Genomic DNA, 21,758 nt, shown 5'->3' on the forward strand with positions numbered 1-21,758 from the left:
ATTGCAAACGGAGTCTAAGGGTATGTCTACACTACGAAATTAGGTCGAATTTATAGAAGTCGGTTTTTTAGAAATCGGTTTTATATATTCGAGTGTGTGTGTCCCCACAGAAAATGCTCTAAGTGCATTAAGTGCATTAACTCGGCGGAGTGCTTCCACAGTACCGAGGCTAGAGTCGACTTCCGGAGCGTTGCACTGTGGGTAGCTATCCCACAGTTCCCGCAGTCTCCGCTGCCCATTGGAATTCTGGGTCGAGATCCCAATGCCTGATGGGGCTAAAACATTGTCGCGGGTGGTTCTGGGGACATATCGTCAGGCCCCCGTTCCCTCCCTCCCTCCGTGAAAGCAGCAGCAGACAATCGTTTTGTGCCTTTTTTCTTGAGTTACCTGTGCAGATGCCATACCACGGCAGGCATGGAGCCCGCTCAGGTAACCGTCACCGTATGTCTCCTGGGTGCTGGCAGACATGGTACTGCATTGCTACACACCAGCATTAAACCCATTGCCTTGTGGCAGCAGACGGTGCAGTAGGACTGGTAGCCGTCATCGTCATGTCCGAGGTGCTCCTGGCCACGTCGGCCAGGAGCGCCTGGGCAGACATGGGTGCAGGGACTACATTAGAAGTGACTTGACCAGGTCATTCTCTTTAGTCCTGCAGTCAGTCCTATTGAACCATCTTATGGTGAGCAGGCAGGTATACGGATTGCTAGCAGTCCTATTGCACCATCTTCTGCCGCGCAGGCAAGAGATGAGGATGGCTAGCAGTCCTATTGTACCATCTTCTGCCGAGCAGCCATGAGATGTGGATGGCTTGCAGTCTTTCTGCACCGTCTGCTGCCAGCCAAAGATGTAAAAGACAGATGGAGTGGATCAAAACAAGAAATAGACCAGATTTGTTTTGTACTCAGTTGCTTCCCTCCCTCCCCCGTCTAGGGGACTCATTCATCTAGGTCACACTGCAGTCACTCACAGAGAAGGTGCAGCGAGGTAAATCTAGCCATGTATCAATCAGAGGCCAGACCAACCTGCTTGTTCCAATAAGAACAATTACTTAGGTGCACCATTTCTTATTGGAACCCTCTGTGAAGTCCTGCCTGAAATACTCCTTGATGTAAAGCCACCCCCTTTGTTGATTTTAATTCCCTGTAAGCCAACCCTGTAAGCCGTGTCGTCAGTCGCCCCTCCCTCCGTCAGAGCAACGGCCGACAATTGTTCCGCGCCTTTTTTCTGTGCGGACGCCATACCAAGGCAAGCATGGAGGCTGCTCAGCTCACTTTGGCAATTAGGAGCACATTAAACACCACACGCATTATCCAGCAGTATATGCAGCACCAGAACCTGGCAGAGCGATGCCGGGCGAGGAGGCGACGTCAGCGCGGTCACGTGAGTGATCAGGACATGGACACAGATTTCTCTGAAAGCATGGGCCCTGCCAATGCATGCATCATGGTGCTAATGGGGCAGGTTCATGCTGTGGAACGCCGATTCTGGGCTCGGGAAACAAGCACAGACTGGTGGGACCGCATAGTGTTGCAGGTCTGGGACGATTCCCAGTGGCTGCGAAACTTTCGCATGCGTAAGGGCACTTTCATGGAACTTTGTGACTTGCTTTCCCCTGCCCTGAAGCGCATGAATACCAAGATGAGAGCAGCCCTCACAGTTGAGAAGCCAGTGGCGATAGCCCTGTGGAAGCTTGCAACGCCAGAAAGCTACCGGTCAGTTGGGAATCAATTTGGAGTGGGCAAATCTACTGTGGGGGCTGCTGTGATGCAAGTAGCCCACGCAATCAAAGATCTGCTGATATCAAGGGTAGTGACCCTGGGAAATGTGCAGGTCATAGTGGATGGCTTTGCTGCAATGGGATTCCCTAACTGTGGTGGGGCCATAGACGGAACCCATATCCCTATCTTGGCACCAGAGCACCAAGCCGGCGAGTACATAAACCGCGAGGGGTACTTTTCAATAGTGCTGCAAGCTCTGGTGGATCACAAGGGATGTTTCACCAACATCAACGTGGGATGGCCAGGAAAGGTACATGACGCTCGCATCTTCAGGAACTCTGGTCTGTTTCAAAAGCTGCAGGAAGGGACTGTATTCCCAGACCAGAAAATAACTGTTGGGGATGTTGAAATGCCTATATGTATCCTTGGGGACCCAGCCTACCCCTTAATGCCCTGGCTCATGAAGCCGTACACAGGCAGCCTGGACAGTAGTCAGGAGCTGTTCAACTACAGGCTGAGCAAGTGCAGAATGGTGGTAGAATGTGCATTTGGATGTTTAAAGGCGCGCTGGTGCAGTTTACTGACTCGCTTAGACCTCAGCGAAACCAATATTCCCACTGTTATTACTGCTTGCTGTGTACTCCACAATATCTGTGAGAGTAAGGGGGAGACGTTTATGGCAGGATGGGTGGTTGAGGCAAATCGCCTGGCTGCTGGTTACGCGCAGCCAGACACCAGGGCAGTTAGAAGAGCACAGGAGGGCGCGGTACGCATCAGAGAAGCTTTGAAAACCAGTTTCATGACTGGCCAGGCTACGGTGTGAAAGTTCTGTTTGTTTCTCCTTGATGAAACCCCCCGCCCCTTGGTTCACTCTATTTCCCTGTAAGCTAATCACCCTCCCCTCCTCCCTTCGATCACCGCTTGCAGAGGCAATAAAGTCATTGTTGCTTCACATTCATGCATTCTTTATTCATTCATCACACAAATAGGGGGATGACCACCAAGGTAGCCCAGGAGAGGTGGTGGAGGAGGGAAGGAAAATGCCACACAACACTTTAAAAGTTTACAACTTTAAAATTTATTGAATGCCAGCCTTCTGTTTTTTGGGCAATCCTCTGTGGTGGAATGGCTGGTTGGCTGGAGGCCCCCCCACCGCGTTCTTGGGCGTCTGGGTGAGGAGGCTATGGAACTTGGGGAGGAGGGTTGTTGGTTACACAGGGGCTGTAGCAGCAGTCTGTGCTCCAGCTGCCTTTGCTGCAGCTCAACCATACACTGGAGCATACTGGTTTGATCCTCCAGCAGCCTCAGCACTGAATCCTGCCTCCTCTCATCATGCTGCCGCCACATTTGAGCTTCAGCCCTGTCTTCAGCCTGCCACTTACTCTCTTCAGCCCACCACTTACTCTCTTCAGGCCGCCACCTCTCCTCCCAGTCATTTTGTGCTTTCCTGCACTCTGATATTATTTGCCTCCACGCATTCGTCTGTGCTCTGTCAGTGTGGGAGGACAGCATGAGCTCAGAGAACACTTCATCACGAGTGCGTTTTTTTTCTTTCTAATCTTCACTAGCCTCTGGGAAGAAGAAGATCCTGTGATCATTGAAACACATGCAGCTGGTGGAGAAAAAAAAAAGGACAGTGGTATTTAAAAAGACACATTTTATAAAACAGTGGCTACACTCTTTCAGGGTAAACCTTGCTGTTAACATTACATACATAGCACATGTGCTTTCATTACAAGGTTGCATTTTGCCTCCCCCCACCGCGTGGCTACCCCGTCAACCCTCCCGCCTCCCCGGGGCTAACAGCGGGGAACATTTCTGTTCAGCCACAGGCAAACAGCCCAGCAGGAACGGGCACCTCTGAGTGTCCCCTGAAGAAAAGCACCCTATTTCAACCAGGTGACCATGAATGATCTCTCACTCTCCTGAGGATAACACAGAGAGATAAAGAACGGATGTTGTTTGAATGCCAGCAAACATACACTGCAATGCTTTGATGTACAATGATTCCCGAGTACGTGTTACTGGCCTGGAGTGGTAAAGTGTCCTACCATGAAGGACGCAATAAGTCTGCCCTCCCCAGAAACCTTTTGCAAAGGCTTTGGGAGTACATCCAGGACAGCCGCGAATGCCAGGGCAAATTAATCCTTTCACATGCTTGCTTTTAAACCATGTATAGTATTTTAAAAGGTACACTCACCGGAGGTCCCTTCTCTGCCTGCTGGGTCCAGGAGGCAGCCTTGGGTGGGTTCGGGGGGTACTGGCTCCAGGTCCAGGGTGAGAAACAGTTCCTGGCTGTCGGGAAAACCGGTTTCTCCGCTTGCTTGCTGTGAGCTATCTACAACCTCGTCATCATCATCATCTTCCTCGTCCCCAAAACCTGCTTCTGTATTGCCTCCATCTCCATTGAAGGAGTCAAACAACACGGCTGGGGTAGTGGTGGCTGAACCCCCTAAAATGGCATGCAGCTCATCATAGAAGCGGCATGTTTGGGGCTCTGACCTGGAGCGGCCGTTCGCCTCTCTGGTTTTCTGGTAGGCTTGCCTCAGCTCCTTAAGTTTCACGCGGCACTGCTTCGGGTCCCTGTTATGGCCTCTGTCCTTCATGCCCTGGGAGATTTTGACAAAGGTTTTGGCATTTCGAAAACTGGAACGGAGTTCTGGTAGCACGGATTCCTCTCCCCATACAGCGATCAGATCCCGTACCTCCCGTTCGGTCCATGCTGGAGCTCTTTTGCGATTCTGGGACTCCACCGTGGTCACCTCTGCTGATGAGCTCTGCATGGTCACCTGCAGCTTGCCACGCTGGCCAAACAGGAAATGAGATTCTAAAGTCCGCGGTTCTTTTCCTGTCTACCTGGCCAGTGCATCTGAGTTGAGAGTGCTGTCCAGAGCAGTCACAATGGAGCACTCTGGGATAGCTCCCGGAGGCCAATACCATCGAATTGTGTCCACAGTACCCCAAATTCGACCCAGCAAGGCCGATTTAAGTGCTAATCCACTTGTCAGGGGTGGAGTAAGGAAATCGATTTTAAGAGCCCTTTAAGTCGAAATAAAGGGCTTCATCGTGTGGACGGATGCAGGTTTACATCGATTTAACGCTGCTAAATTCGACCTAAAGTCCTAGTGTAGACCAGGGCTAACTCAGTCTCTCCACATTTCGCCCACTGCCACTCGCTGCATCACTCGGAAACAGCCCGAGATGGGACAGAAACAGGGAGAGGCCCCTGAGACAGAGCTAACGGTGCTGGAGATCTGGCTTCCAGGAAGCAATGAAGTTGGCTGGGTCTGCGGCCTGTACCGATCACCAGCCCTTCAGCCAACTGGGTGTGGCGGCCCGCAGAGCATCGCTTCTCAGGAAACTCCCACGAGCCGGAGGAGCGTGTGTGGTTGTGCCATGGGGCTGAGACACCTCCGCAGAGCCTGCCAGAGATGGGAAGCTCCTGCCCAGACTGTGCCACATTCTTGCGGGCACCACCATCACTCCCCAGCTCACACGTTGCTCATCTGGGGAGCTGGTTAGCCAGTGAATTCCCACGCAGTCAGCACCGCCCAGGGGCCAGCCCATCGCTCTCACTGCAGGGTCCCAGCACAGCGCAAAGGCGGACCAGCCCCTGCCTGAAGAAATCCTGCCTGGGCTCTTACAAAACACGGCTGGAGCAGGCAATTGTCGGGACTCCTGGGTTCTATTACCAGCAGGAGAGGGGAGCGTGGTCTAGTGGTGAGAGCAGGAGACACCTCGGCCTCGCCAGGCTGGTTCAGACCTAGGGTCCATCCAGCCTTCTCTTGGACAGTGGCCAACATGCCCATCCCACACCTCACCCTGCCAGCTGGAGGAAGTCCGCCCAGCACTATCCCACAATGCTCCTGCTCACCCTCAGAGAGCTCCAAGCACTGACTGTCACCGGTCAGGGCGGAGAGCTGCTGGGAAGGTCTTTAGCTGGTCTGGGTTCTGGCTGGCCCCCAGCCCAATCCAGGTAGCCCAAGAGCAGTGTGGGCAGGACAACATGCCCTCTTCTGGCTGCGTTTCTGCCAGTGCCGGTGGCGCAATGATACCAAGCGACAGGGTGATGGGCCAGGGGGAGGTGTAATCACAGCCGCAGTGGCCTTGCCTGTGTGTGCAGGGGACGTGCATCGCACGGGCACCAGGGCGGGTCCAGGAGCTGCTGAGAAATTTCCCATTCCAAGCCACTCGGACACAGTCAGTCCACATCCAATCACCACCTTGAGACCCAAATCGGGGACGGGGGTGGGGTAGTTGGAACATCTGCTTTGAAATCAGATATAGCACCCCAGGAAATGCCCAGGGTCACATTTTCCACCCTTGGGGTGAACTCCTGGCCCTACTGAGGTCAGCAGCAGTTTGCCATTGACTTCTATGGGGCCAGGATCTCCTCCCCACTACCTACTTCATGCCCACAACATGTACACCCGGATGTGCAAACAGGCATTTGCATGTGCAAAACACCCCCAACACGGTTTCAGGGGGTTGCACTCGGGATGAAGCGGGCCTGCTCCAGCATGCTGAAGGCAGCATTGTCTAGTGGACGCAGCCTGGGGGCTATGACTCAGGAGACCTGGGTCCCTTTCCTGGTCCTGCCCCTGCTTTGCTGGGTGACCTGGGGCAAGTTCCTTCCCCTCTCCATGCCTCAGTTTCCCCTCCCACCCTTTGACTCTTGTCCAATGGCTCCTGGTATGTTAGCCAGGGTGAATACACTGCATCCCCAATGCCCTATCCTCCCGCAGCGAGCCAGGAGTGGACCAGGTTCTGCAACATCGCCAGCTCTCCAGGATACCCTCTTGGGCCCACAGCCTAACACTCCCACCTTCCGGAGCCTCTGAGAGTAGCTACCCAACCAGCCACGGCTAGCCCACGCTGCGGGTCTCTGCCAGCAAGAAGGGCTGCACCCCACCCTGGATCCATGAGTGGGGGTCATGGCCCTGCTGCAGACCCCTTAGCAAGGCCCCTGAGCGATGAGGGGGGGGATGGATCAGCCCGAGGAGAGAGGGGCAGGGGCTTCCCTCCCTGCGCCCACAGAGGGCAGAGCAATTCAGCCAGCAGCAGCCAGTTCTCTTCTCAGGCCACGCGCTGGGGGCCAGAGGGTAAACCCCCTCCTGGACGTGTCAGAGGCTCTGGAGCAACCGTGTCAGGCGCCCACGCCCTGAGGCTGATGGGCGACCGTGCTCCGGGCCCCTCTGCAGCGCCTGGTGTCTAGCCTCAGACAGAAGAGACACCAGGACCCAGCTCCGTGAAGGACCCGGCTCTCCCCAGACCAGGGCTGGCTGGGCACCCCGGAGTCCTCTGGCCAAGCTGGCCAACGCACCCTGTCTGGAGCTGGGGGGACCAGGCGGGGCAGCCAGCCGCCATCCAGTCCTCAGCCTCTGCTCAGACAGCCATGGGGCCGGGGGACCAGCTGAGAGCAGCTTGGGCTCTCCACCGCCCTCAGCTGGGAGCAACTTTCACCCGCTTTCCCCTGGGACAGAACCGAGCCCCCAGCCCCTCCCTGTCCTGTTGCTGGCTGTTAGATGCCACGGTGGGAGCTGAACAGATAATGAGAAAATGGGGGGGGATCCCCAGGCTGGGGGCGCCTCTATCCTCCCCCTTTATATGGTAAGATGCTGGTTCCACTTGCACCATCCAGCCCTGCTCTGAGGCATGTCCATGGCCCCTGCACCCCCTCATCCTGTCACCAGCCTGCCCGACCTCTAGGCTCCTGGGGTGCAGGGTACCGGCGCCCCTCCTCCAGGGCTGACCCAAGCTCCCCCTCTGCTCCAGCCGGCCCAGCCCTTCAATGCTCATGGCGGAGCCCCCAAGAACAGCTGGGGGACGATTCCTCCTGGGGCGTATCGCTGGGCGACCGGTTGATGTAAGGACGTGGTAACTGTTGTCCAAGCTCTGCTCCCAGGACTGCAGGCTGGGAACTGGCTGCTGCCTTGTTTCACTGAATGGGGGGGCCTTCCATTGGCCAACCAACCTTCCACCCCATAGCCCATTGGGGCACCTGGTTAACCCTCTCAGGACCGCTTCACTCCAGTAATGAGCTGTGGGGCGTGAGCCTCTGCACCACTGCCCCCTGGTGGAGAGAACGGGACCTGCTGCTCTGTGTGTCAGAGGCTCCAGACTGCTGGGAACCTGAACCTCAAAACTCAGGGGAAGCTGCTTCGGAAGCAAAGGAGAACCAGGGTCCCCAGCCCCACTATCCCCAAAGGGGCAGGGGGAAGGCAGGGAAGGGTGAACTTGCCCCTCCCCCACTCACACCCCCCCAAGTGGGCCCTGGGTTCCCCGCCCCACCTTTGGTATCTTCAGAGGGGTCTCAGCTGGTGTCTCTGGGCTCTTTGGGGGAGGACTGAGGCAAGACACCCCCCACCCCCCCCGGCAGCAAACATCAGCGCGGTCTGGCTGGCTCCCACAAATGCTCCAGCAGCAGGGCTGGAACTGTTCATCCCAGTTCCCCTGGGGCCAGAGTGCACCCCAGACCCTGGGCCCCGCCCTGCCAGCACCCCGGGGAGCAGGGGCGAGCCGGCGCGGCCTGGAACCCAGACGCTGGCTAAAGACGAGCAAGGGAGGAATTCAGGCAAGGGGAAGGGCCATGGAAGCCATGCGGGAAGGGATTTTATTGAGACACACCCATTTTATTGAGACACACAGACAGTCTATTCGGCCAAACCCACGAACCCCCCATCCCCATCCTGCGTCAGCACGGAGCTCGCGGGGCAGGAAACCCCCCCACGCCCAGCCATCACCGCTGGGCTCCTGCCCCGGTGGGAGTTCACACAAGCGACACGACACAACTGGGTCTCAGCCCAGCCCGACGTGGGGGCTTGCGGGTTCAAGGCAGGTCAGGGTGGGCCCGGTCTGGTGGATCAGGGCGCGGGGTGGTAGTGGGGCGAGCTGGTGTGGAACGGGGCAGCCCCACCCTGTCTGGCTCCTGGCAGGTGTTTGGGTCTTTCCATCCGGCCAGGGACCGTACCCAGCTGGCCAGTAGGGCGGAAAGGGGAATGCCGGCAGATAGCTCAGTCTCAGGTTGCTCCTCGGCCCAGCGAGGCCTCCGCTTTTCAGATCTGTCCCTGGCCACGTCCCCTCCAGAGGCCAAATCCCGCTGGGCACTGGCTGAGGGTCCCCTGGGGGATACCGGGACGGCAGCACCGCACCACCCGGGGCCTTCTTCGCAGAGGCCGGGAGATGCTCTGCTCCTGGCGGGCTGCCCTCGGCCACGGGCCGGAGCCTCGGCCCCAGCAGGGAGCGCCCCGCTGCGCTGTCTGCCCCCCTGGGGCTCGCCGTCTCCCCCAGGTCCGGCTGCTGGCGCTGGCCCTTGCGGAACTTGGCCCGGCGGTTTTTGAACCACACCTGGCAGGGGAGGGGCCAAAGGGATGATTAATGACTCAGCCGGTGTCGGCCAGCGGCCTGCACCGTGCACGAGGGACCCACCCGCGCTTGCTGGGGCGTTCTTCCCCCTCAAGGGGGGCACAGACCTGCCCGGAGGCATGACAGCACCATGGTTCCCTGCCCCACACAGTCTAGGTGGAGGGAGAGATACAGGCCAGTCCCATGGGGCGGGGGAAGCAGAGGGACCTGAAAGGGTAAATTCCTGAAAGAGCCAGACCCCCCCCAGCCCAGCTCCCAAGGGAGCCACTGGCAGCCCAGATCCAGCCCGGTCTGCAGCTCCCTAGGGCGTGGGTGCGGGGTGCCCGTTGGGGTTACCTGGACCCTGGCCTCGGGCAGGTTGACGAGCACAGCCAGCCGCTCCCTGGTCACCGCGTCGGGGTAGTGGGTTTTCTCAAAGGCTGTCTCCAGTGCCTCCAGCTGGTGGCCGGTGAATGCCGTGCGGCTCCGGCGCTGCTTCTGGGGGATCCCGTAGCGTGCTTCCAGCAGGAGCTCTGGGGATCAAGGAGAGGGACTGGAATGAAAGAACTCAAATCCTTGGTGCGGAGTCAACTCCTGGGGCTGCCCAGCCACAGAAAAACAATCCTCAACATGCTTCACTTGAGGTCATCCACCCACCACTGAAATGCAGCCACCTCTGGGGTAGGGCATGGCAGCTGTTTCACAGCCCACAGCAATGCTGCACAACCAGTTAGAAGACAAGCTGAAGAAGACTTCTCGGGGCAGATCTGGGCAGGGCCAATGGCATCGCCCATGCTGGAATTTGGCCAGGACACCTGAGTTCATATTCCTGATCTTGTGAAAATTAAAGTGCCACAGGACCTTTAAGGACCTGATGCCCCTTCCCGCCGCAGCGCAGTGCCCCACACACCACGTTGCAGCTGGCTCAGACCCCTGTGGCCAGCAGCATGTCTTACCCCAGCGGCTTTCCTTGGAGGCTTCCCAGCGACTGAACCCGCCTGAGGCCCGACCATTTATTCCTACTGGGGAGCAGAGCGGGACCCCGTCGTCCCGGCTCAGGGAGAGATCTCCGGTACTGGACACTACCCACACGGAGAGGTGGGGGCAAGGCCCAGCTGAGGGGTCCCCATCTGGTACATTTCCTATAAGGAACGTGACTGCAATAGGCCAGGTGTGTCCGTGGGTCCTGGCCCTGCATCCTTAGATCACAGCATCACGGGGCTAAGGCTGCTGCTCCGGCCCCCAGCACTGTCCGGGCAGCTCCCAATCTTTGCTGCAGTTCTCCTCACAACCCCAGTAAATTGGCAACACCTCGCGCCACGCCCTGCTCCCCCCAAGCCAGACCCCCGCTCCTCGCCCACCCTACCTGCTAGCCAATCCACCACGCTCACTGCACGCAGGGAGGAGGGCTGTGGGGCCGGGGCAGGCGGCAGCTGGTTCAGGCTGTAGTTCAGGGAGAGGGGGTTCATGCTGCCGAGGGTCTGAGCGCCCTCGCCGAGGTAGTACATGGAGGGGCCCAGCTGGCAGCCGGGGGTCTCACACCAGGGCCCTGGAAACAAAAGGCAGCTTTAAAATATAGTCACTGTAAAGAGAGCAACTCAGCTGCACCCCAGCGGCTGTGTAGGGAGAGGGGGGAGCATCTGGGGTTCTGCCTGGGGGGCTGGGGCAGCAGGGCAGTGCCTGGCAGAGAGAGGGAGGACAGAGCACGCCAGTGATCTCCTAATGCAGAGATTTGGGCCTCAAATATGTGGCCTGAATTATTGTTTATTCTTTGTATTCCAGGAACATCTAGAGGCCTTGGCCAAAGCTTGGGGTCTGGCGCGCAGGGTGCTGTACACCCAGGGAGCAGGATACCCTGCCCTCAGGGATCTGACAGTCTAAATGGATCAGACAGGCAATGGGTGGGAAGGGAAACTGAGGCACGGAGCATGGCTGTGACTTACCCCAGGTCACCCAGCAGGTCACAGCTCACACATCGAGCCCTCAGCTACACACACGTCTATCCACCCTGGCGGTGGGTGTCTGTACATACCACTTCCACAGACCCCCTTCATATGGCCCTGTACACACAAACGGACCCTCGCCGTGCCCCTCAGGGTGGGACAGAGCCCCAGATCCCCCAGGCCAGCAGCTGTGACGCCTGCCCTTGGCATAAACGGCTTCTTCCGTCACCGAGCTCCCCTTTATTTCTGATGCCAACCGTTCTGAACCAATCAGAGCGAGGGGGGCGGTCGGTGTGGAACAAAGCCAGCTAAGAGCAATGCCCCTCACCCACATCCCGTGTTTCTTCCCCTCCCCAAGCGCCCCACATGCTCAGTGCATACATGGGGGTGAGGGTATGTGCACATGCCTATGTCTGGGGAGCGCTTTGTACCCAGGATTCCTAGTAATATGCCTGTGGGCTCCCCAAAACCATCCCCCCACCTCCATGGCATTTATACACGCTTTCCCCCCTTGTCTCAGAACTGCCCTTGGGCATCATTGATCCAGATGATGCTTTAGCCCTGCCTGATAAACCAACGATCCATCCACCAGCTCTGCTGCACTTCTCTGATCTCCAGCCAGTTCACCAATAACTTCCTGTAGGCAGGGCACCTCTGGGCAGGGGAAGTCTAGCCCAGTGGTTAGGGAATGGCACTGGGTAGGTCCAGGTTCAGTCCCCTGCTCCATCACAGGCTCCCCATGTGACCCTAGGATATGTGAACTCTGCACACCCAGTCCAGGTGCTGACTTCAGGTTTGAGCCCAAGCCCTGCTTCTGTCCACACACAAATCAGCCTGAGTCAAGTCAGCCAGGACCAGGTCCTAGGGCTCTGTTATTGGAGTGGGTCAGAGCCCAAGGCTCCCAGAGATTTGGTCCGAGCCCTGTCATTTCGCCGTGTGGATGCAGCTCAAGCTGCAGAGCCGAGTCCAATCTGGGTAGCGCAATATGGACGTCAGTGAGACCCGGGTCCAGCAACTGAGAGCCCAGGTTCACAAAGCAGTGAACAAGCACAGGCTTTGAAACCCCGACACCACAGACCTGGGTTTACAGTGCAGTGCAGGGTACATCCACCCTGCAGAAAACCAGGGCAGCGAGTCTCAGAGGCTGGGTCAACTGATTCAGGCTTGCAGCACGGGGCTAGGAACAGCCATGTGGACGCTCGCACTCGGGCTGGAGCCTGAGCTCTGGGCCCTATTTTTAGCCCCATCGCACAAGCCCAGGTCAGTTGACCCGGGCTCTGAGATGTGGCGCCGCGGGGGTTTATGGCAGTGTAGACGGACCCTCAGTGTCTGAGCTCCTCTTTTGTGAAGTGGGGAGAGCAGCACGTCTGGAAACGAACCGTTTCATCCCCGTCTTGTTCGATAAGGTACCGACGTTTCCTCTCGGCTTCCTTTGGGCTAAGCGCATTTCAGCGTTTCTGTTTGTAACATGACACTGTCTTTACAGAGCCCCTGGTCAATGTTATTTTAATATTTCCCATTACGGGACAGCGTTTCCACCTTATCAAGAGGTCCAAATCAACTGGTTTTTGGAATTTCTGTTTTGCTGAAAATTTCGACGTTTCATCCCAATTCAGGACGTCAATTCCATTTTCCAGCCCGCTCTAGAGCTAACCTTTCCTACAACGTTCACCCCACCCCTCCACTTAAAGGGCCAGCTTTCCACTTCTCAGAGTCGCGGCAGCTGTCACCTGCAGGCCTGAGCAGAGGCAGGTGGAAGAGCAAAGGGGGCTGGCTGGCCATGGGGCAGCCCTACGCCAGTGTAGAACCAAAGAGAGAGGAAAGGCAGGCGTGGTCTCCCGGGGTCCCATGGGGATAATGCTGTGATACCTTTTGCCTCTCGGTACCCGGGGCCTGAGCCTCCATTGCCCTGTATCTAGTGCAGTCGTGCACGCTAGTGCAGGGCGCGTGCAAAGCATCACTGTTCTGTCTGGAAGCATTCACGCCCACCTTGCACGGCTGTGACTGCACACGGCTGCGAGGAGCACCGGGGAGTCAGGTCCCCGGCCTCTCTGCGCCCAAGGGGCTCAGGCCAAAGGGGAGCCAGCAGAGCTGTGGGCGGGAATAGCAGGGGGCTGCAGATCAGGAGTGAGGGGCATCAGCAGAGCTGTGTGTACGGGGAGAGCCCAGGGCTGGCATAGCAGGGGGGCGGTGGGCAGGATCGGAGGGCAAAGCTGGGGAAAGGGAGGCTGGCACTGCATCTCCCCACTCTGTACCTGTCTCTCACCCACCCGATCCATCCCCCACTTTCGGGACCGCCCAGCTGACCCATGCTGATGACAAAGGGTCGTTTTTCTTGAGGCACATGGGCTGCTCCCTGTCCCACCCTCCCTCCGGCAGAGGGGAGTCCAGGCCCGTGTGATCAGCACCCACCCTAGGCACTGGGCTGGCAGCTCTCCGATCTCCCTGGCGCATCCTGCTTCCTGGGGGCTCTGCTGACAGTATCACCCCGAAACACCCCAAGGATCCCCCACATCCAAACCCCGCCCCCTCCCCCCCCCCGCAGGCTCTCTCACCTCTTCTGACCTGCCCAGGAAGGACACCGGCCTCCTCTTCTCCCCACGACAGAGGGCCCCAGGGCTATGGGGAACCAAGGCCAAAATTTCTCCCAGCTTCTCTGCCCTGGGCTATTTAAAAGGGATCAGCCCGTGCCCCCCTCTGCCTGTTGCAGCCGCCAACCAATGGGGCTGGGGGAAGCCTCCAGCCAGATTAGGGATTTGGTTTTCGTCCTCTCCAAAGGGAATCGCAATGGTTTCTAAGCTGGGCTCAGCTCATGGGGGTCCCATTATTCCCCATTCAGTCTGTGGATTAGATGCGGGCAGGGGTGGAAGAATGCAGAGGGTTGGGCTGCGGCCTCCCACCCCTCTCCACCATCCCCTCCCCCCGCACCCTCTTGCTGGTTCGGTTGTTCGACAGACGGCAGGTGGCGTTGCCTAGTGAACAGGGCAGCTGAGGACTCCTGGGTTCTACTCCACTGGCCTCCTGTGTGACCTCGAGCAAATCACTTCCCCTCCTGACCCCACACACCTCCGTGCCTCAGTTTACCCAGCTATGGAATGGGCATGGCGAGCACGGGGCTGGGAGTTCCTGTCTGCCGAGTGCAGCCTGTAACTGCAGAGCATTGAGATCCTTCCCTGGCGGGCTGTGGGGAGAGGGAATTTAAAAGCTGCCCCCAGACTGCAGGGCCCACGGCAGTGGTGGGGCTGGAATGGTGTGAGTCCTACCAGGTTCGCACACACAAACATGGGGGGACACAGACACAAACACAGGCCATCACAGCTACTGAGGATTTTCGAGTCGGCGAATCAAACAACAGCCCTTCCCCTTCGCCGCCAGCTTTCCATGCAGCCCTCGAAGCGCTGAATCAGGCTGATGTTTTGCAGCCGCACATAACAGCCCAGCCAAGACCAGGCGCTGCTCAGGCCCAAACTGAGACTCAGCCCCCCACTCTGCCCCCCCCGGATCTTCCAGTCCACACGGACAAGACAGAGGACTCACTAACTCACTCCTCTCCTTCCAGGCTGGCAGGGGCACCCCAGGTCCCACGGTGAGTTAGCAGACAGTCTGGGAACCCAACGCCCCTGCTTCTTAGTCCAGTGCGGTCCCCCCCACACATCGAGCTCACCCAGGTCCCATAAGCCAACTTTTGACTCATGGAATTTCATACAGAACATTTTGCTGCTTCTTTTTGCATGGTTTTGCACCCCCTGAACAACCAACCCTACAATAATAAACCAGTGTTTGGAGGCCACGTTCTTATGAGCAACCCTACAATAACAAACCAGTGTACCCAACCTAGATCCCACAAGGCACCCTACAATAACAAACCAGTGTCTGGAGGCCACGTTCTTATGAGCAACCCTACAATAACAAACCAGTGTACCCAACCTACATCCCACAAGCCACCCTATAATAAAAAACGGTTACGCACCTTTTGCCACTGTTGTTCTTCGAGATGTGTTGCTCACGTCCATTCCAATCATGTGTGCGCGCGCCGTGTGCACGGCCGTCGGAAAGTTTTTCCCCTAGCAGCACCCGCTGGGTCGGCTGCGGAACCCCCTGGAGTGGCACCTCCATGACGCCCAATATATGACCCTGCCGACCCGGCGTCCCTCCGTTCCTTCTTGCCGGCTACTCTGACAGAGGGGAAGGGGGTTTGGAATGAACGTGAGCAACGCATCTCGAAGAACAACAGTTACGAGAGGTGAGTAACCGGTTTTTCCTCTTTGAGTGCTTGCTCGTATCCATTCTGGTTAGGTGACTCCCAAGCCTACCTGGGAGGTGGGGTCGGAGTGACGGAAACGCGGATTGTAACCGCTCTACCGAAGGCCACATCGTCCCTGGCGTGCCGGATGACGGCGTAGTGCGAGGTGAAGGGGTGCTCCGAGGACCACGTCGCCGCCCTGCAAATTTCCTGGGTCGGCACCTGGGCCAGAACCACCACTGATGAGGCCTGGGCCCTAGTGGAGTGCACGGTGAGAGCTGGGGTCGGCACCCCGGCCAGCTCATAGCAAGACGTGATCCAGGAGGATATTCTCTGCGAGCAGACCGGGAGGCCTTTCATCCGGTCCGCCATGCTACGAAGAGCTGGGTTGATCTTCTGAATGGTTTAGTGCGCTCGATGTAGAAAGCCAGGGCCCTGCGGACATCAAGGGAATGCAGCCACTGTTCTCGGGGACCAGTATGAGGTTTCGGGCAAAAGACGGGCAAGAAAATGTGCTGGCTGGTGTGGAAGTTTGACACCACCTTGGGGACGAAGGCCGGGTGTGGTCTGAGTTTCACCTTATCCCTGTGGAAGGCCATGTAAGGCAGTTCCAAGGTGAGGGCCTTCAGCTCAGAGACGTGCCTCGTGGATGTGATGGCAACCAGGAAAGCTGTCTTCCAGGAAAGATACAGGAAGGAGCACGTGGCCAGTGGTTCAAGCGGGGGCCCCATGAGCCTCGAAAGGACCAGGTTACGATCCCACGGAGGGATGAGCTGACGGACCTGAGGGTATAAACGGTTTAAGCCCTTGAGAAAGCGACTGACCATCGGGTTGGCGAAGACAGAGCAGCCAGATGCGCCCGGGGGGAAGGCCGAGATTGCAGCGAGGTGAACCCTTCCGGAAGACGCCGCCAGGCCTGGCTGTTTCAGGTGCAGGAGGTACTCCAAAATGAGGGGCACCGGCACCTGGAGGGGGGGTGTGGCGCTGGTCACACCAACACAAGAATCTCTTCCACTTCGCCAGATACGTGGCCCTAGTGGATGGCTTCCTGCTGCCTAGTAGGACCTGTCTTACTTGGTCTGAACACAGAAGCTCTGTGGGGTTCAGCCCTGCAGCTTCCAGGCCGTGAGGTGGAGGGACCATAGGTCGGGATGGCAGAGGGGACCGTGGTCCTGAGTGAGCAGGTCGGGGAGGAGAGGCAGCCTGACCGGTATGTCCACCGACAGCTCCAGCAGCGTGGGGTACCGCAGGGAGCTGGCGAGGCCACTCTGGAGCTACCAGAATCACTCTCGCCCCCTCCCTGCGGATTTTGAGCAGGACCTTATGCCCGAGAGGGAACGGAGGAAGGGCGTAGAGCAGGTGACCTGTGCAGGGCAGCAGGAACGTGTCCATGAGGGAGCCCGGGCTGCGACCCTGGAAGGAGCAGAACGCTGGGCACTTCCTGTTGCGGTGGGTGGCAAACAGGTCGATCTGGGGAAACCCCCACCGTTGGAAAATGGGGTGGATGTCATCTGGCTGGAGAGCCCACTCGTGCGTGTGGAAGGACCTGCGGAGGCAGTCCGCCAGTGTGTTCTGGATCCCGGGAAGAAAGGATGCTACCAGGTGAATGGAGAGGGCTATGCAGAACTCCCACAGTCGAATGGCTTCCTGGCAGAGGGGGGAGGAACATGCCCCTCCTTGCTTGGTGATGTAAAACATGGCTGTGGTGTTGTCCGTGAGAACTGCCACGCAGCCACCTTGCAGGTGGGCCTGGAAGGCTCGGCAAGCAAGGCGCACCGCCATCAACTCCCTGACGTTGATGTGGAGGGAGAGCTCGGTCTGTGACCGCAGGCCCTGAGTCTGAAGGTTCCCCAGATGTGCCCCCCACCCCATAGCCGACACATCCATAACCGGGGACAAGGAAGGCTGGGGAGCTGTGGAAGGGGAGTCTCCTGCACACTGCTTGGGGGTCGAGCCACCAGCGAAGGTAGGCGAGGACCTGTCCTGGCACTGTGAGCACCGAATGCAAGCCAGATCTTCAGCCTTGCAGAGACTCAGAGGTTTAGTGATCGCTTTGCAGCAGGGGGGATGGCTGAGTGCAAGGGGCGACCCTCTGCAGGGACAGAGCACCTGTGGGTTTGTTGCTCTGCCATATGCCCCCCGGGTGACCTTGGTGCAGTGACGTGGGGCCAGTTCAACTCCCGGCACACTGAGTTCTTGTGACATTCTAGCCCTGACTGTCTTGCCTCAGTTTCCCCTCCGTGGAATGGGGATAAATGCCCTGTCTCCTGCCATTCGTCTGTCTGGGCTATTTATGCTGGAAGCTCATTGTAGCAGGAGCTGCCTCTCACTCTGTGTCTGTCCAGCACCACGGGAGCCCGATCGGCGCAGGCCACTAGGAGCTGCTGGTCTCATATGAAGTCCAATGCACCTGGCGGTGCCACTGATGAAAATGAAATGATCTGACGGCAGCTTTGGTTTCCATTCTCCCGACTGGCAGCTCAACCGTACATCGTCAAACACTGGCACTTTCCCGTGGGAAAGGATATCAGCCAAACCGCATGTGCCAATGGGTACCTTGTTTGGGGGCAAATATCCCTGCCCCCTCCAGGCTGCTCCCTCGGAGGGTCTAACGCCAGAGCCTGGGGCTGGGGGGTGAATACAAAGGGCTGCCCTTGTCACCCAACCAGAACCTCTTGTGGCTGCCCACAAGAACCTTTGTGGCTTGAGTCCTTCCCCTCCCACAGCCCAGCCGTGGGGTAGCAAAGCAGGGAGAAGTTGGGATGAAATCCTGCCCCCCCAACCCCTATTTTAAACAGCAAATCTGTGCTAATCCCCCAGGGTGGCTGGCAGACAAAGGTCCCTTGGCCCCTAATCCCACCTCTCACTGAGGGCCAGGGGATTGTCAAGAAGGGGATCAGCTAATTGATTATTTAGCTCGAAGCTAATTTGCTCTGACAGCCAAAGAGCGGCCGCCAGAATGGACCGGTGCGATTGCTGGCAAAAGCGACTCACTGGACAGCCACCGTGAGCCAGGTGTAGGGCAGCGCGTGTGGGTAGGCATTGAGAACTGCCCAAGGGGCTGTGGCCATGCCAGACGTGTGGGCAGCTCCAAAGGGCAGTTGCGGGGGGGGCTGTCAAGGTATTTGGGGTTTGTGTCTCCCCCCGGCTCTGTTGTTATTGAAAAAAGAAATAACCGTGGAGCTCAGAAACTCAAATCTATTTCCCTGAGTTCAGTCCCTGCCCCGTCCCCCTGCCCCAGATGATCAGGTGTGCATTGGTGTGTTATTGTAGGGTCACTCGTGTGTGCTGGGCTGTGCAAGTTGGTTTGCTACCATAACGTTTTCAGGAGAATTAGGCTGTGTATACTGGGTTGTTATTGTAGGGTTGCCAACAAGAAGTAGGCACACATGCTCTGGCTTGTTATTGCAAGGTGGCTTGTGGGAACAATATTGTGCACGCTGGTTTGTTATTGTAGGATTGCTCATAAGAACTAAGCCTGTGTACACTGCTTTGTTCTTCTTCGAGTGCTCGCTCATATCGATTCCAATTAGGTGTGTGCGCGCCATGTGCTCGGCCGTCGGAAAGTTTTTCCCCCAGAGCTCCCGTCGGGTCGGCTGTGGAGTCCCCTGGAGTGGCGCCTCCATGGCACTCAATATATGACCCTGCCAACCCAGCCCTCCCTCCGTTCCTTCTGACCACCCGCGGCGGTCGCTGGAACCGTGGCATCTTGCTTAGCAAGTTCTCCACGTTTCCCTAGCTTGAGTCTAATAGTAGCTGTTCTTTCTTGTAGTTTCTTTTTTGTTTTGTTGTAGTCAGGAGCAGTTGGGTTGGGGGCTTTCCCCTCCGCCCCGACTGCTTTCCCTTGGGAGGGCCCAAGCCCCCGGGATTCAAGCCCTGCAAGTCCTGCTCTAAGCCCAGTGCAGGTGCAGTCTCAACCCCACCTGGTCAGGCTGGGTCTCCTCCTCAACGTGGAGAAGTCAACCCTAGAACCAACCCAGAGGATGGAATTCCCTGGGGCGGTGCCGGCGTCCCATTTCTGAGCTATCGCGGGCGTCATTCCAGTTCGGCCTTGTCTACACTAGAAGGGATCGCCCGTATAACTAGGCTGGGCTGAATTCAGGTCCTAGTTTTTACCATTTTGACCGATATCAACGTTCTGTTTGAAGCTTTTTTTTTTTTCTGATTTAAATGTTCACACTTGTGCAAAATTATGGGTTTTAAGCATCCCCCCTACCCCCCGATTTGTATTGATTTAAATTTTCACAGTTGTGGGAAATTATAAGGGGGGGGTCAGATAATAAGGGGGGGGGACAGACAATAATGATTTAATAACAGCAGATGTTGAGATCCAAAAAGTTAACACTTTGTAACCGCTAAAACGCAAACTGTTATCACATGGGAAAATATACAAAGCAAATACCCTTCAATCAAACTCCGCTAAGTTCTGAAGCAGTATGTTTCTCACTTTGTCTAGCCGTAAATTTTGACTGTTATTGATGGAAATATTTTTGTGTGTGTTTGGTGAAATCAACATTTTATCTAATCCTGCCAAGCCTACGGAGAGCTAAACCGACAAGCTGTCCTGGTGGAGATGCAGCGTTTGCCAATGTAGTTTAAACCAGTTCCCCGAACAGACTCATCTGTACCCACAGAAGGACTCGTTTTGCTGGTATCGCTGCATCTCCACTGGGGCTTCTGCTGGCGTAGCTGTGTCGGACAGGGACGTGGAGTTTTTTCCTGTTCTTAACAGACATAGTTATGCCGGGAAAACTTTTAAGTGTAGACCAGGCCTTTCTGAAAATGTGGGCGTTTCTGAGGTCATGGAGTGTCAGAATCAGGATTAGAACTCAGGACTTCCTGGCTCATGTCCCAGTGTACCCCGACACAAAGCAATTACAGCTGGTACCCGCCTGACTGAGCCCTCTGTCAGCCAGGTCCTTTCCCACTGTGCTAGCACTTGATGTTCAGACCTTAAAGCTCACTGCCCTACTTCTCTCTGGGTCATACAATATCAAGGTTGGAAGGGTCCTCAGGAGGTCACCTAGTCCAACCCCCTGCTCAAAGCAGGACCAATCCCCAATTTTTGCCCCAGATCCCTAAATGGCCCCCTCAAGGATTGAACTCACAACCCTGGGTTTAGCAGGCCAATGCTCCAACCACTGAGCTATCCCGCCCCCATAGGGCACAGGGACATAGGGCTCCCAGACACTCCTAACACAGGCAGTGCATGAAGTCCTAGAGGACTTTTACTATAGGAATGCGACAACCACAAGGGATTCCCATTGGTACAGTGTCTGGCAATGGCCAGACTGGGTCAGAGCAGGGTCCATCCAGCCCAGGGGCCTGTCTCCAACAGCCACCAGAATCAGCTGCTGGAGAGGAAGGTGTCGCGATGGGGTAACCTGCCACCCACGGACTTTCCCCCATTCCCTGGTACTTAGAGGTCAGCTTAAAAGGGACCATAGGAGTATAAGAGCCGGCCCTTGTGCTGTTCTATCTGGCACCCTCAGCATCACAGCATGCAAATACCGCCAGGCCCTAATTTAGGCTGAGCTGCATAACCCCACCCTGGGAGGCACGGAAGTATTACCCCCACTTTACTGAGGGAAACTGAGGCATAGGACAGCTTGAGTGACTTGCTCCTGGTCACACTAGGAGTCGGTGACAGAGCCAGGAGTAGAAAAATGACGACGGTAAATCGATCTCAGGCTTCAAGGCTTCAGCCAGGTGTCTGCAGGGGTCAGGAAGGAATGTTTTCCCCCAGATGCACATTTGGCAAGCCGTATCCTGAGTCTTTTTTCACCTTCCTCTGAAGCATCAGAGATTGGCCTCAGCTGGAGACGGGATACCTGCGGGGTGGACCCATGCTCTGAGGTGGGACACAGAATCCTCTTTCTAGAGACCTGGCTGCTGGGTCTTGCTCACATGCTCTGGGTCATACTGATGGCCAGCTCTGGGGTGGGGAAGGAATTTCCCCCAGGGTCAGACTGGCAGGGAGCTTGGAAATGCTCTGGTCTGAGTAAAGGCTTCAGAGTTAATACAGAGGCTCCGGGTGAAATGCAATGGCCTGCGTTATACAGGCTGCCAGACCAGATGGGCAGATGGTCCTTTCCGGCTTAAAACTCTATGAAACGATGAACCCCGGCTCTCCCAGGGCCCAGTCCACTAAACTCATCCTTCCTCCTCTGAACTAGAAAAAATGAAGCCAGACTTTGGGGGGAACCACTGAAAACGAAGGGCCGGAGCAAGAAGCCTGCCTGGGGGCGGGGGGTGTCGATGCAGCAGCTCGTCTGGCTGTGAGGAGGGACAGCAGATGTGTTTGGGGCTCCTGCTCAATGGGAGAATGGGCCATGACACACTGGTGTCACTCGGTAAAGAGCTTACCCTCTCCACCATGCAGGGCAGAGCAGATTTCTCGCCAGCCCCCCCAATTTCTGATCAATACTTTCCCGTCTCCCCCTCCCCTTCTGTCACTTTCACGCCATGGCGTTAGTGGGGCCCCTTCCAGCCGCTCACACTTCTTAA

At 56.9% G+C, this 21,758-nt stretch overlaps 1 protein-coding gene across 1 annotated transcript; it reads right to left on the reverse strand.

Annotated features, from left to right (window-relative positions):
* Positions 1-8,519: 8,519 nt before the first annotated feature.
* On the reverse strand, positions 8,520-15,611 carry LOC141977966 (uncharacterized). The gene is made up of 5 exons (XM_074939802.1): positions 15,322-15,611; positions 12,895-13,022; positions 10,432-10,614; positions 9,423-9,598; positions 8,520-9,068 (listed from the first exon to the last, which is right to left on the reverse strand). Exons 1-5 carry the CDS (start codon positions 15,609-15,611, stop codon positions 8,520-8,522), a joined length of 1,326 nt encoding a protein of 441 aa, XP_074795903.1.
* Between the last annotated feature and the right edge of the window lie 6,147 nt (positions 15,612-21,758).

The sequence above is a fragment of the Natator depressus genome, chromosome 25, assembly GCF_965152275.1.
Source record: "Natator depressus isolate rNatDep1 chromosome 25, rNatDep2.hap1, whole genome shotgun sequence".
Lineage (NCBI taxonomy): Eukaryota > Metazoa > Chordata > Testudines > Cheloniidae > Natator > Natator depressus.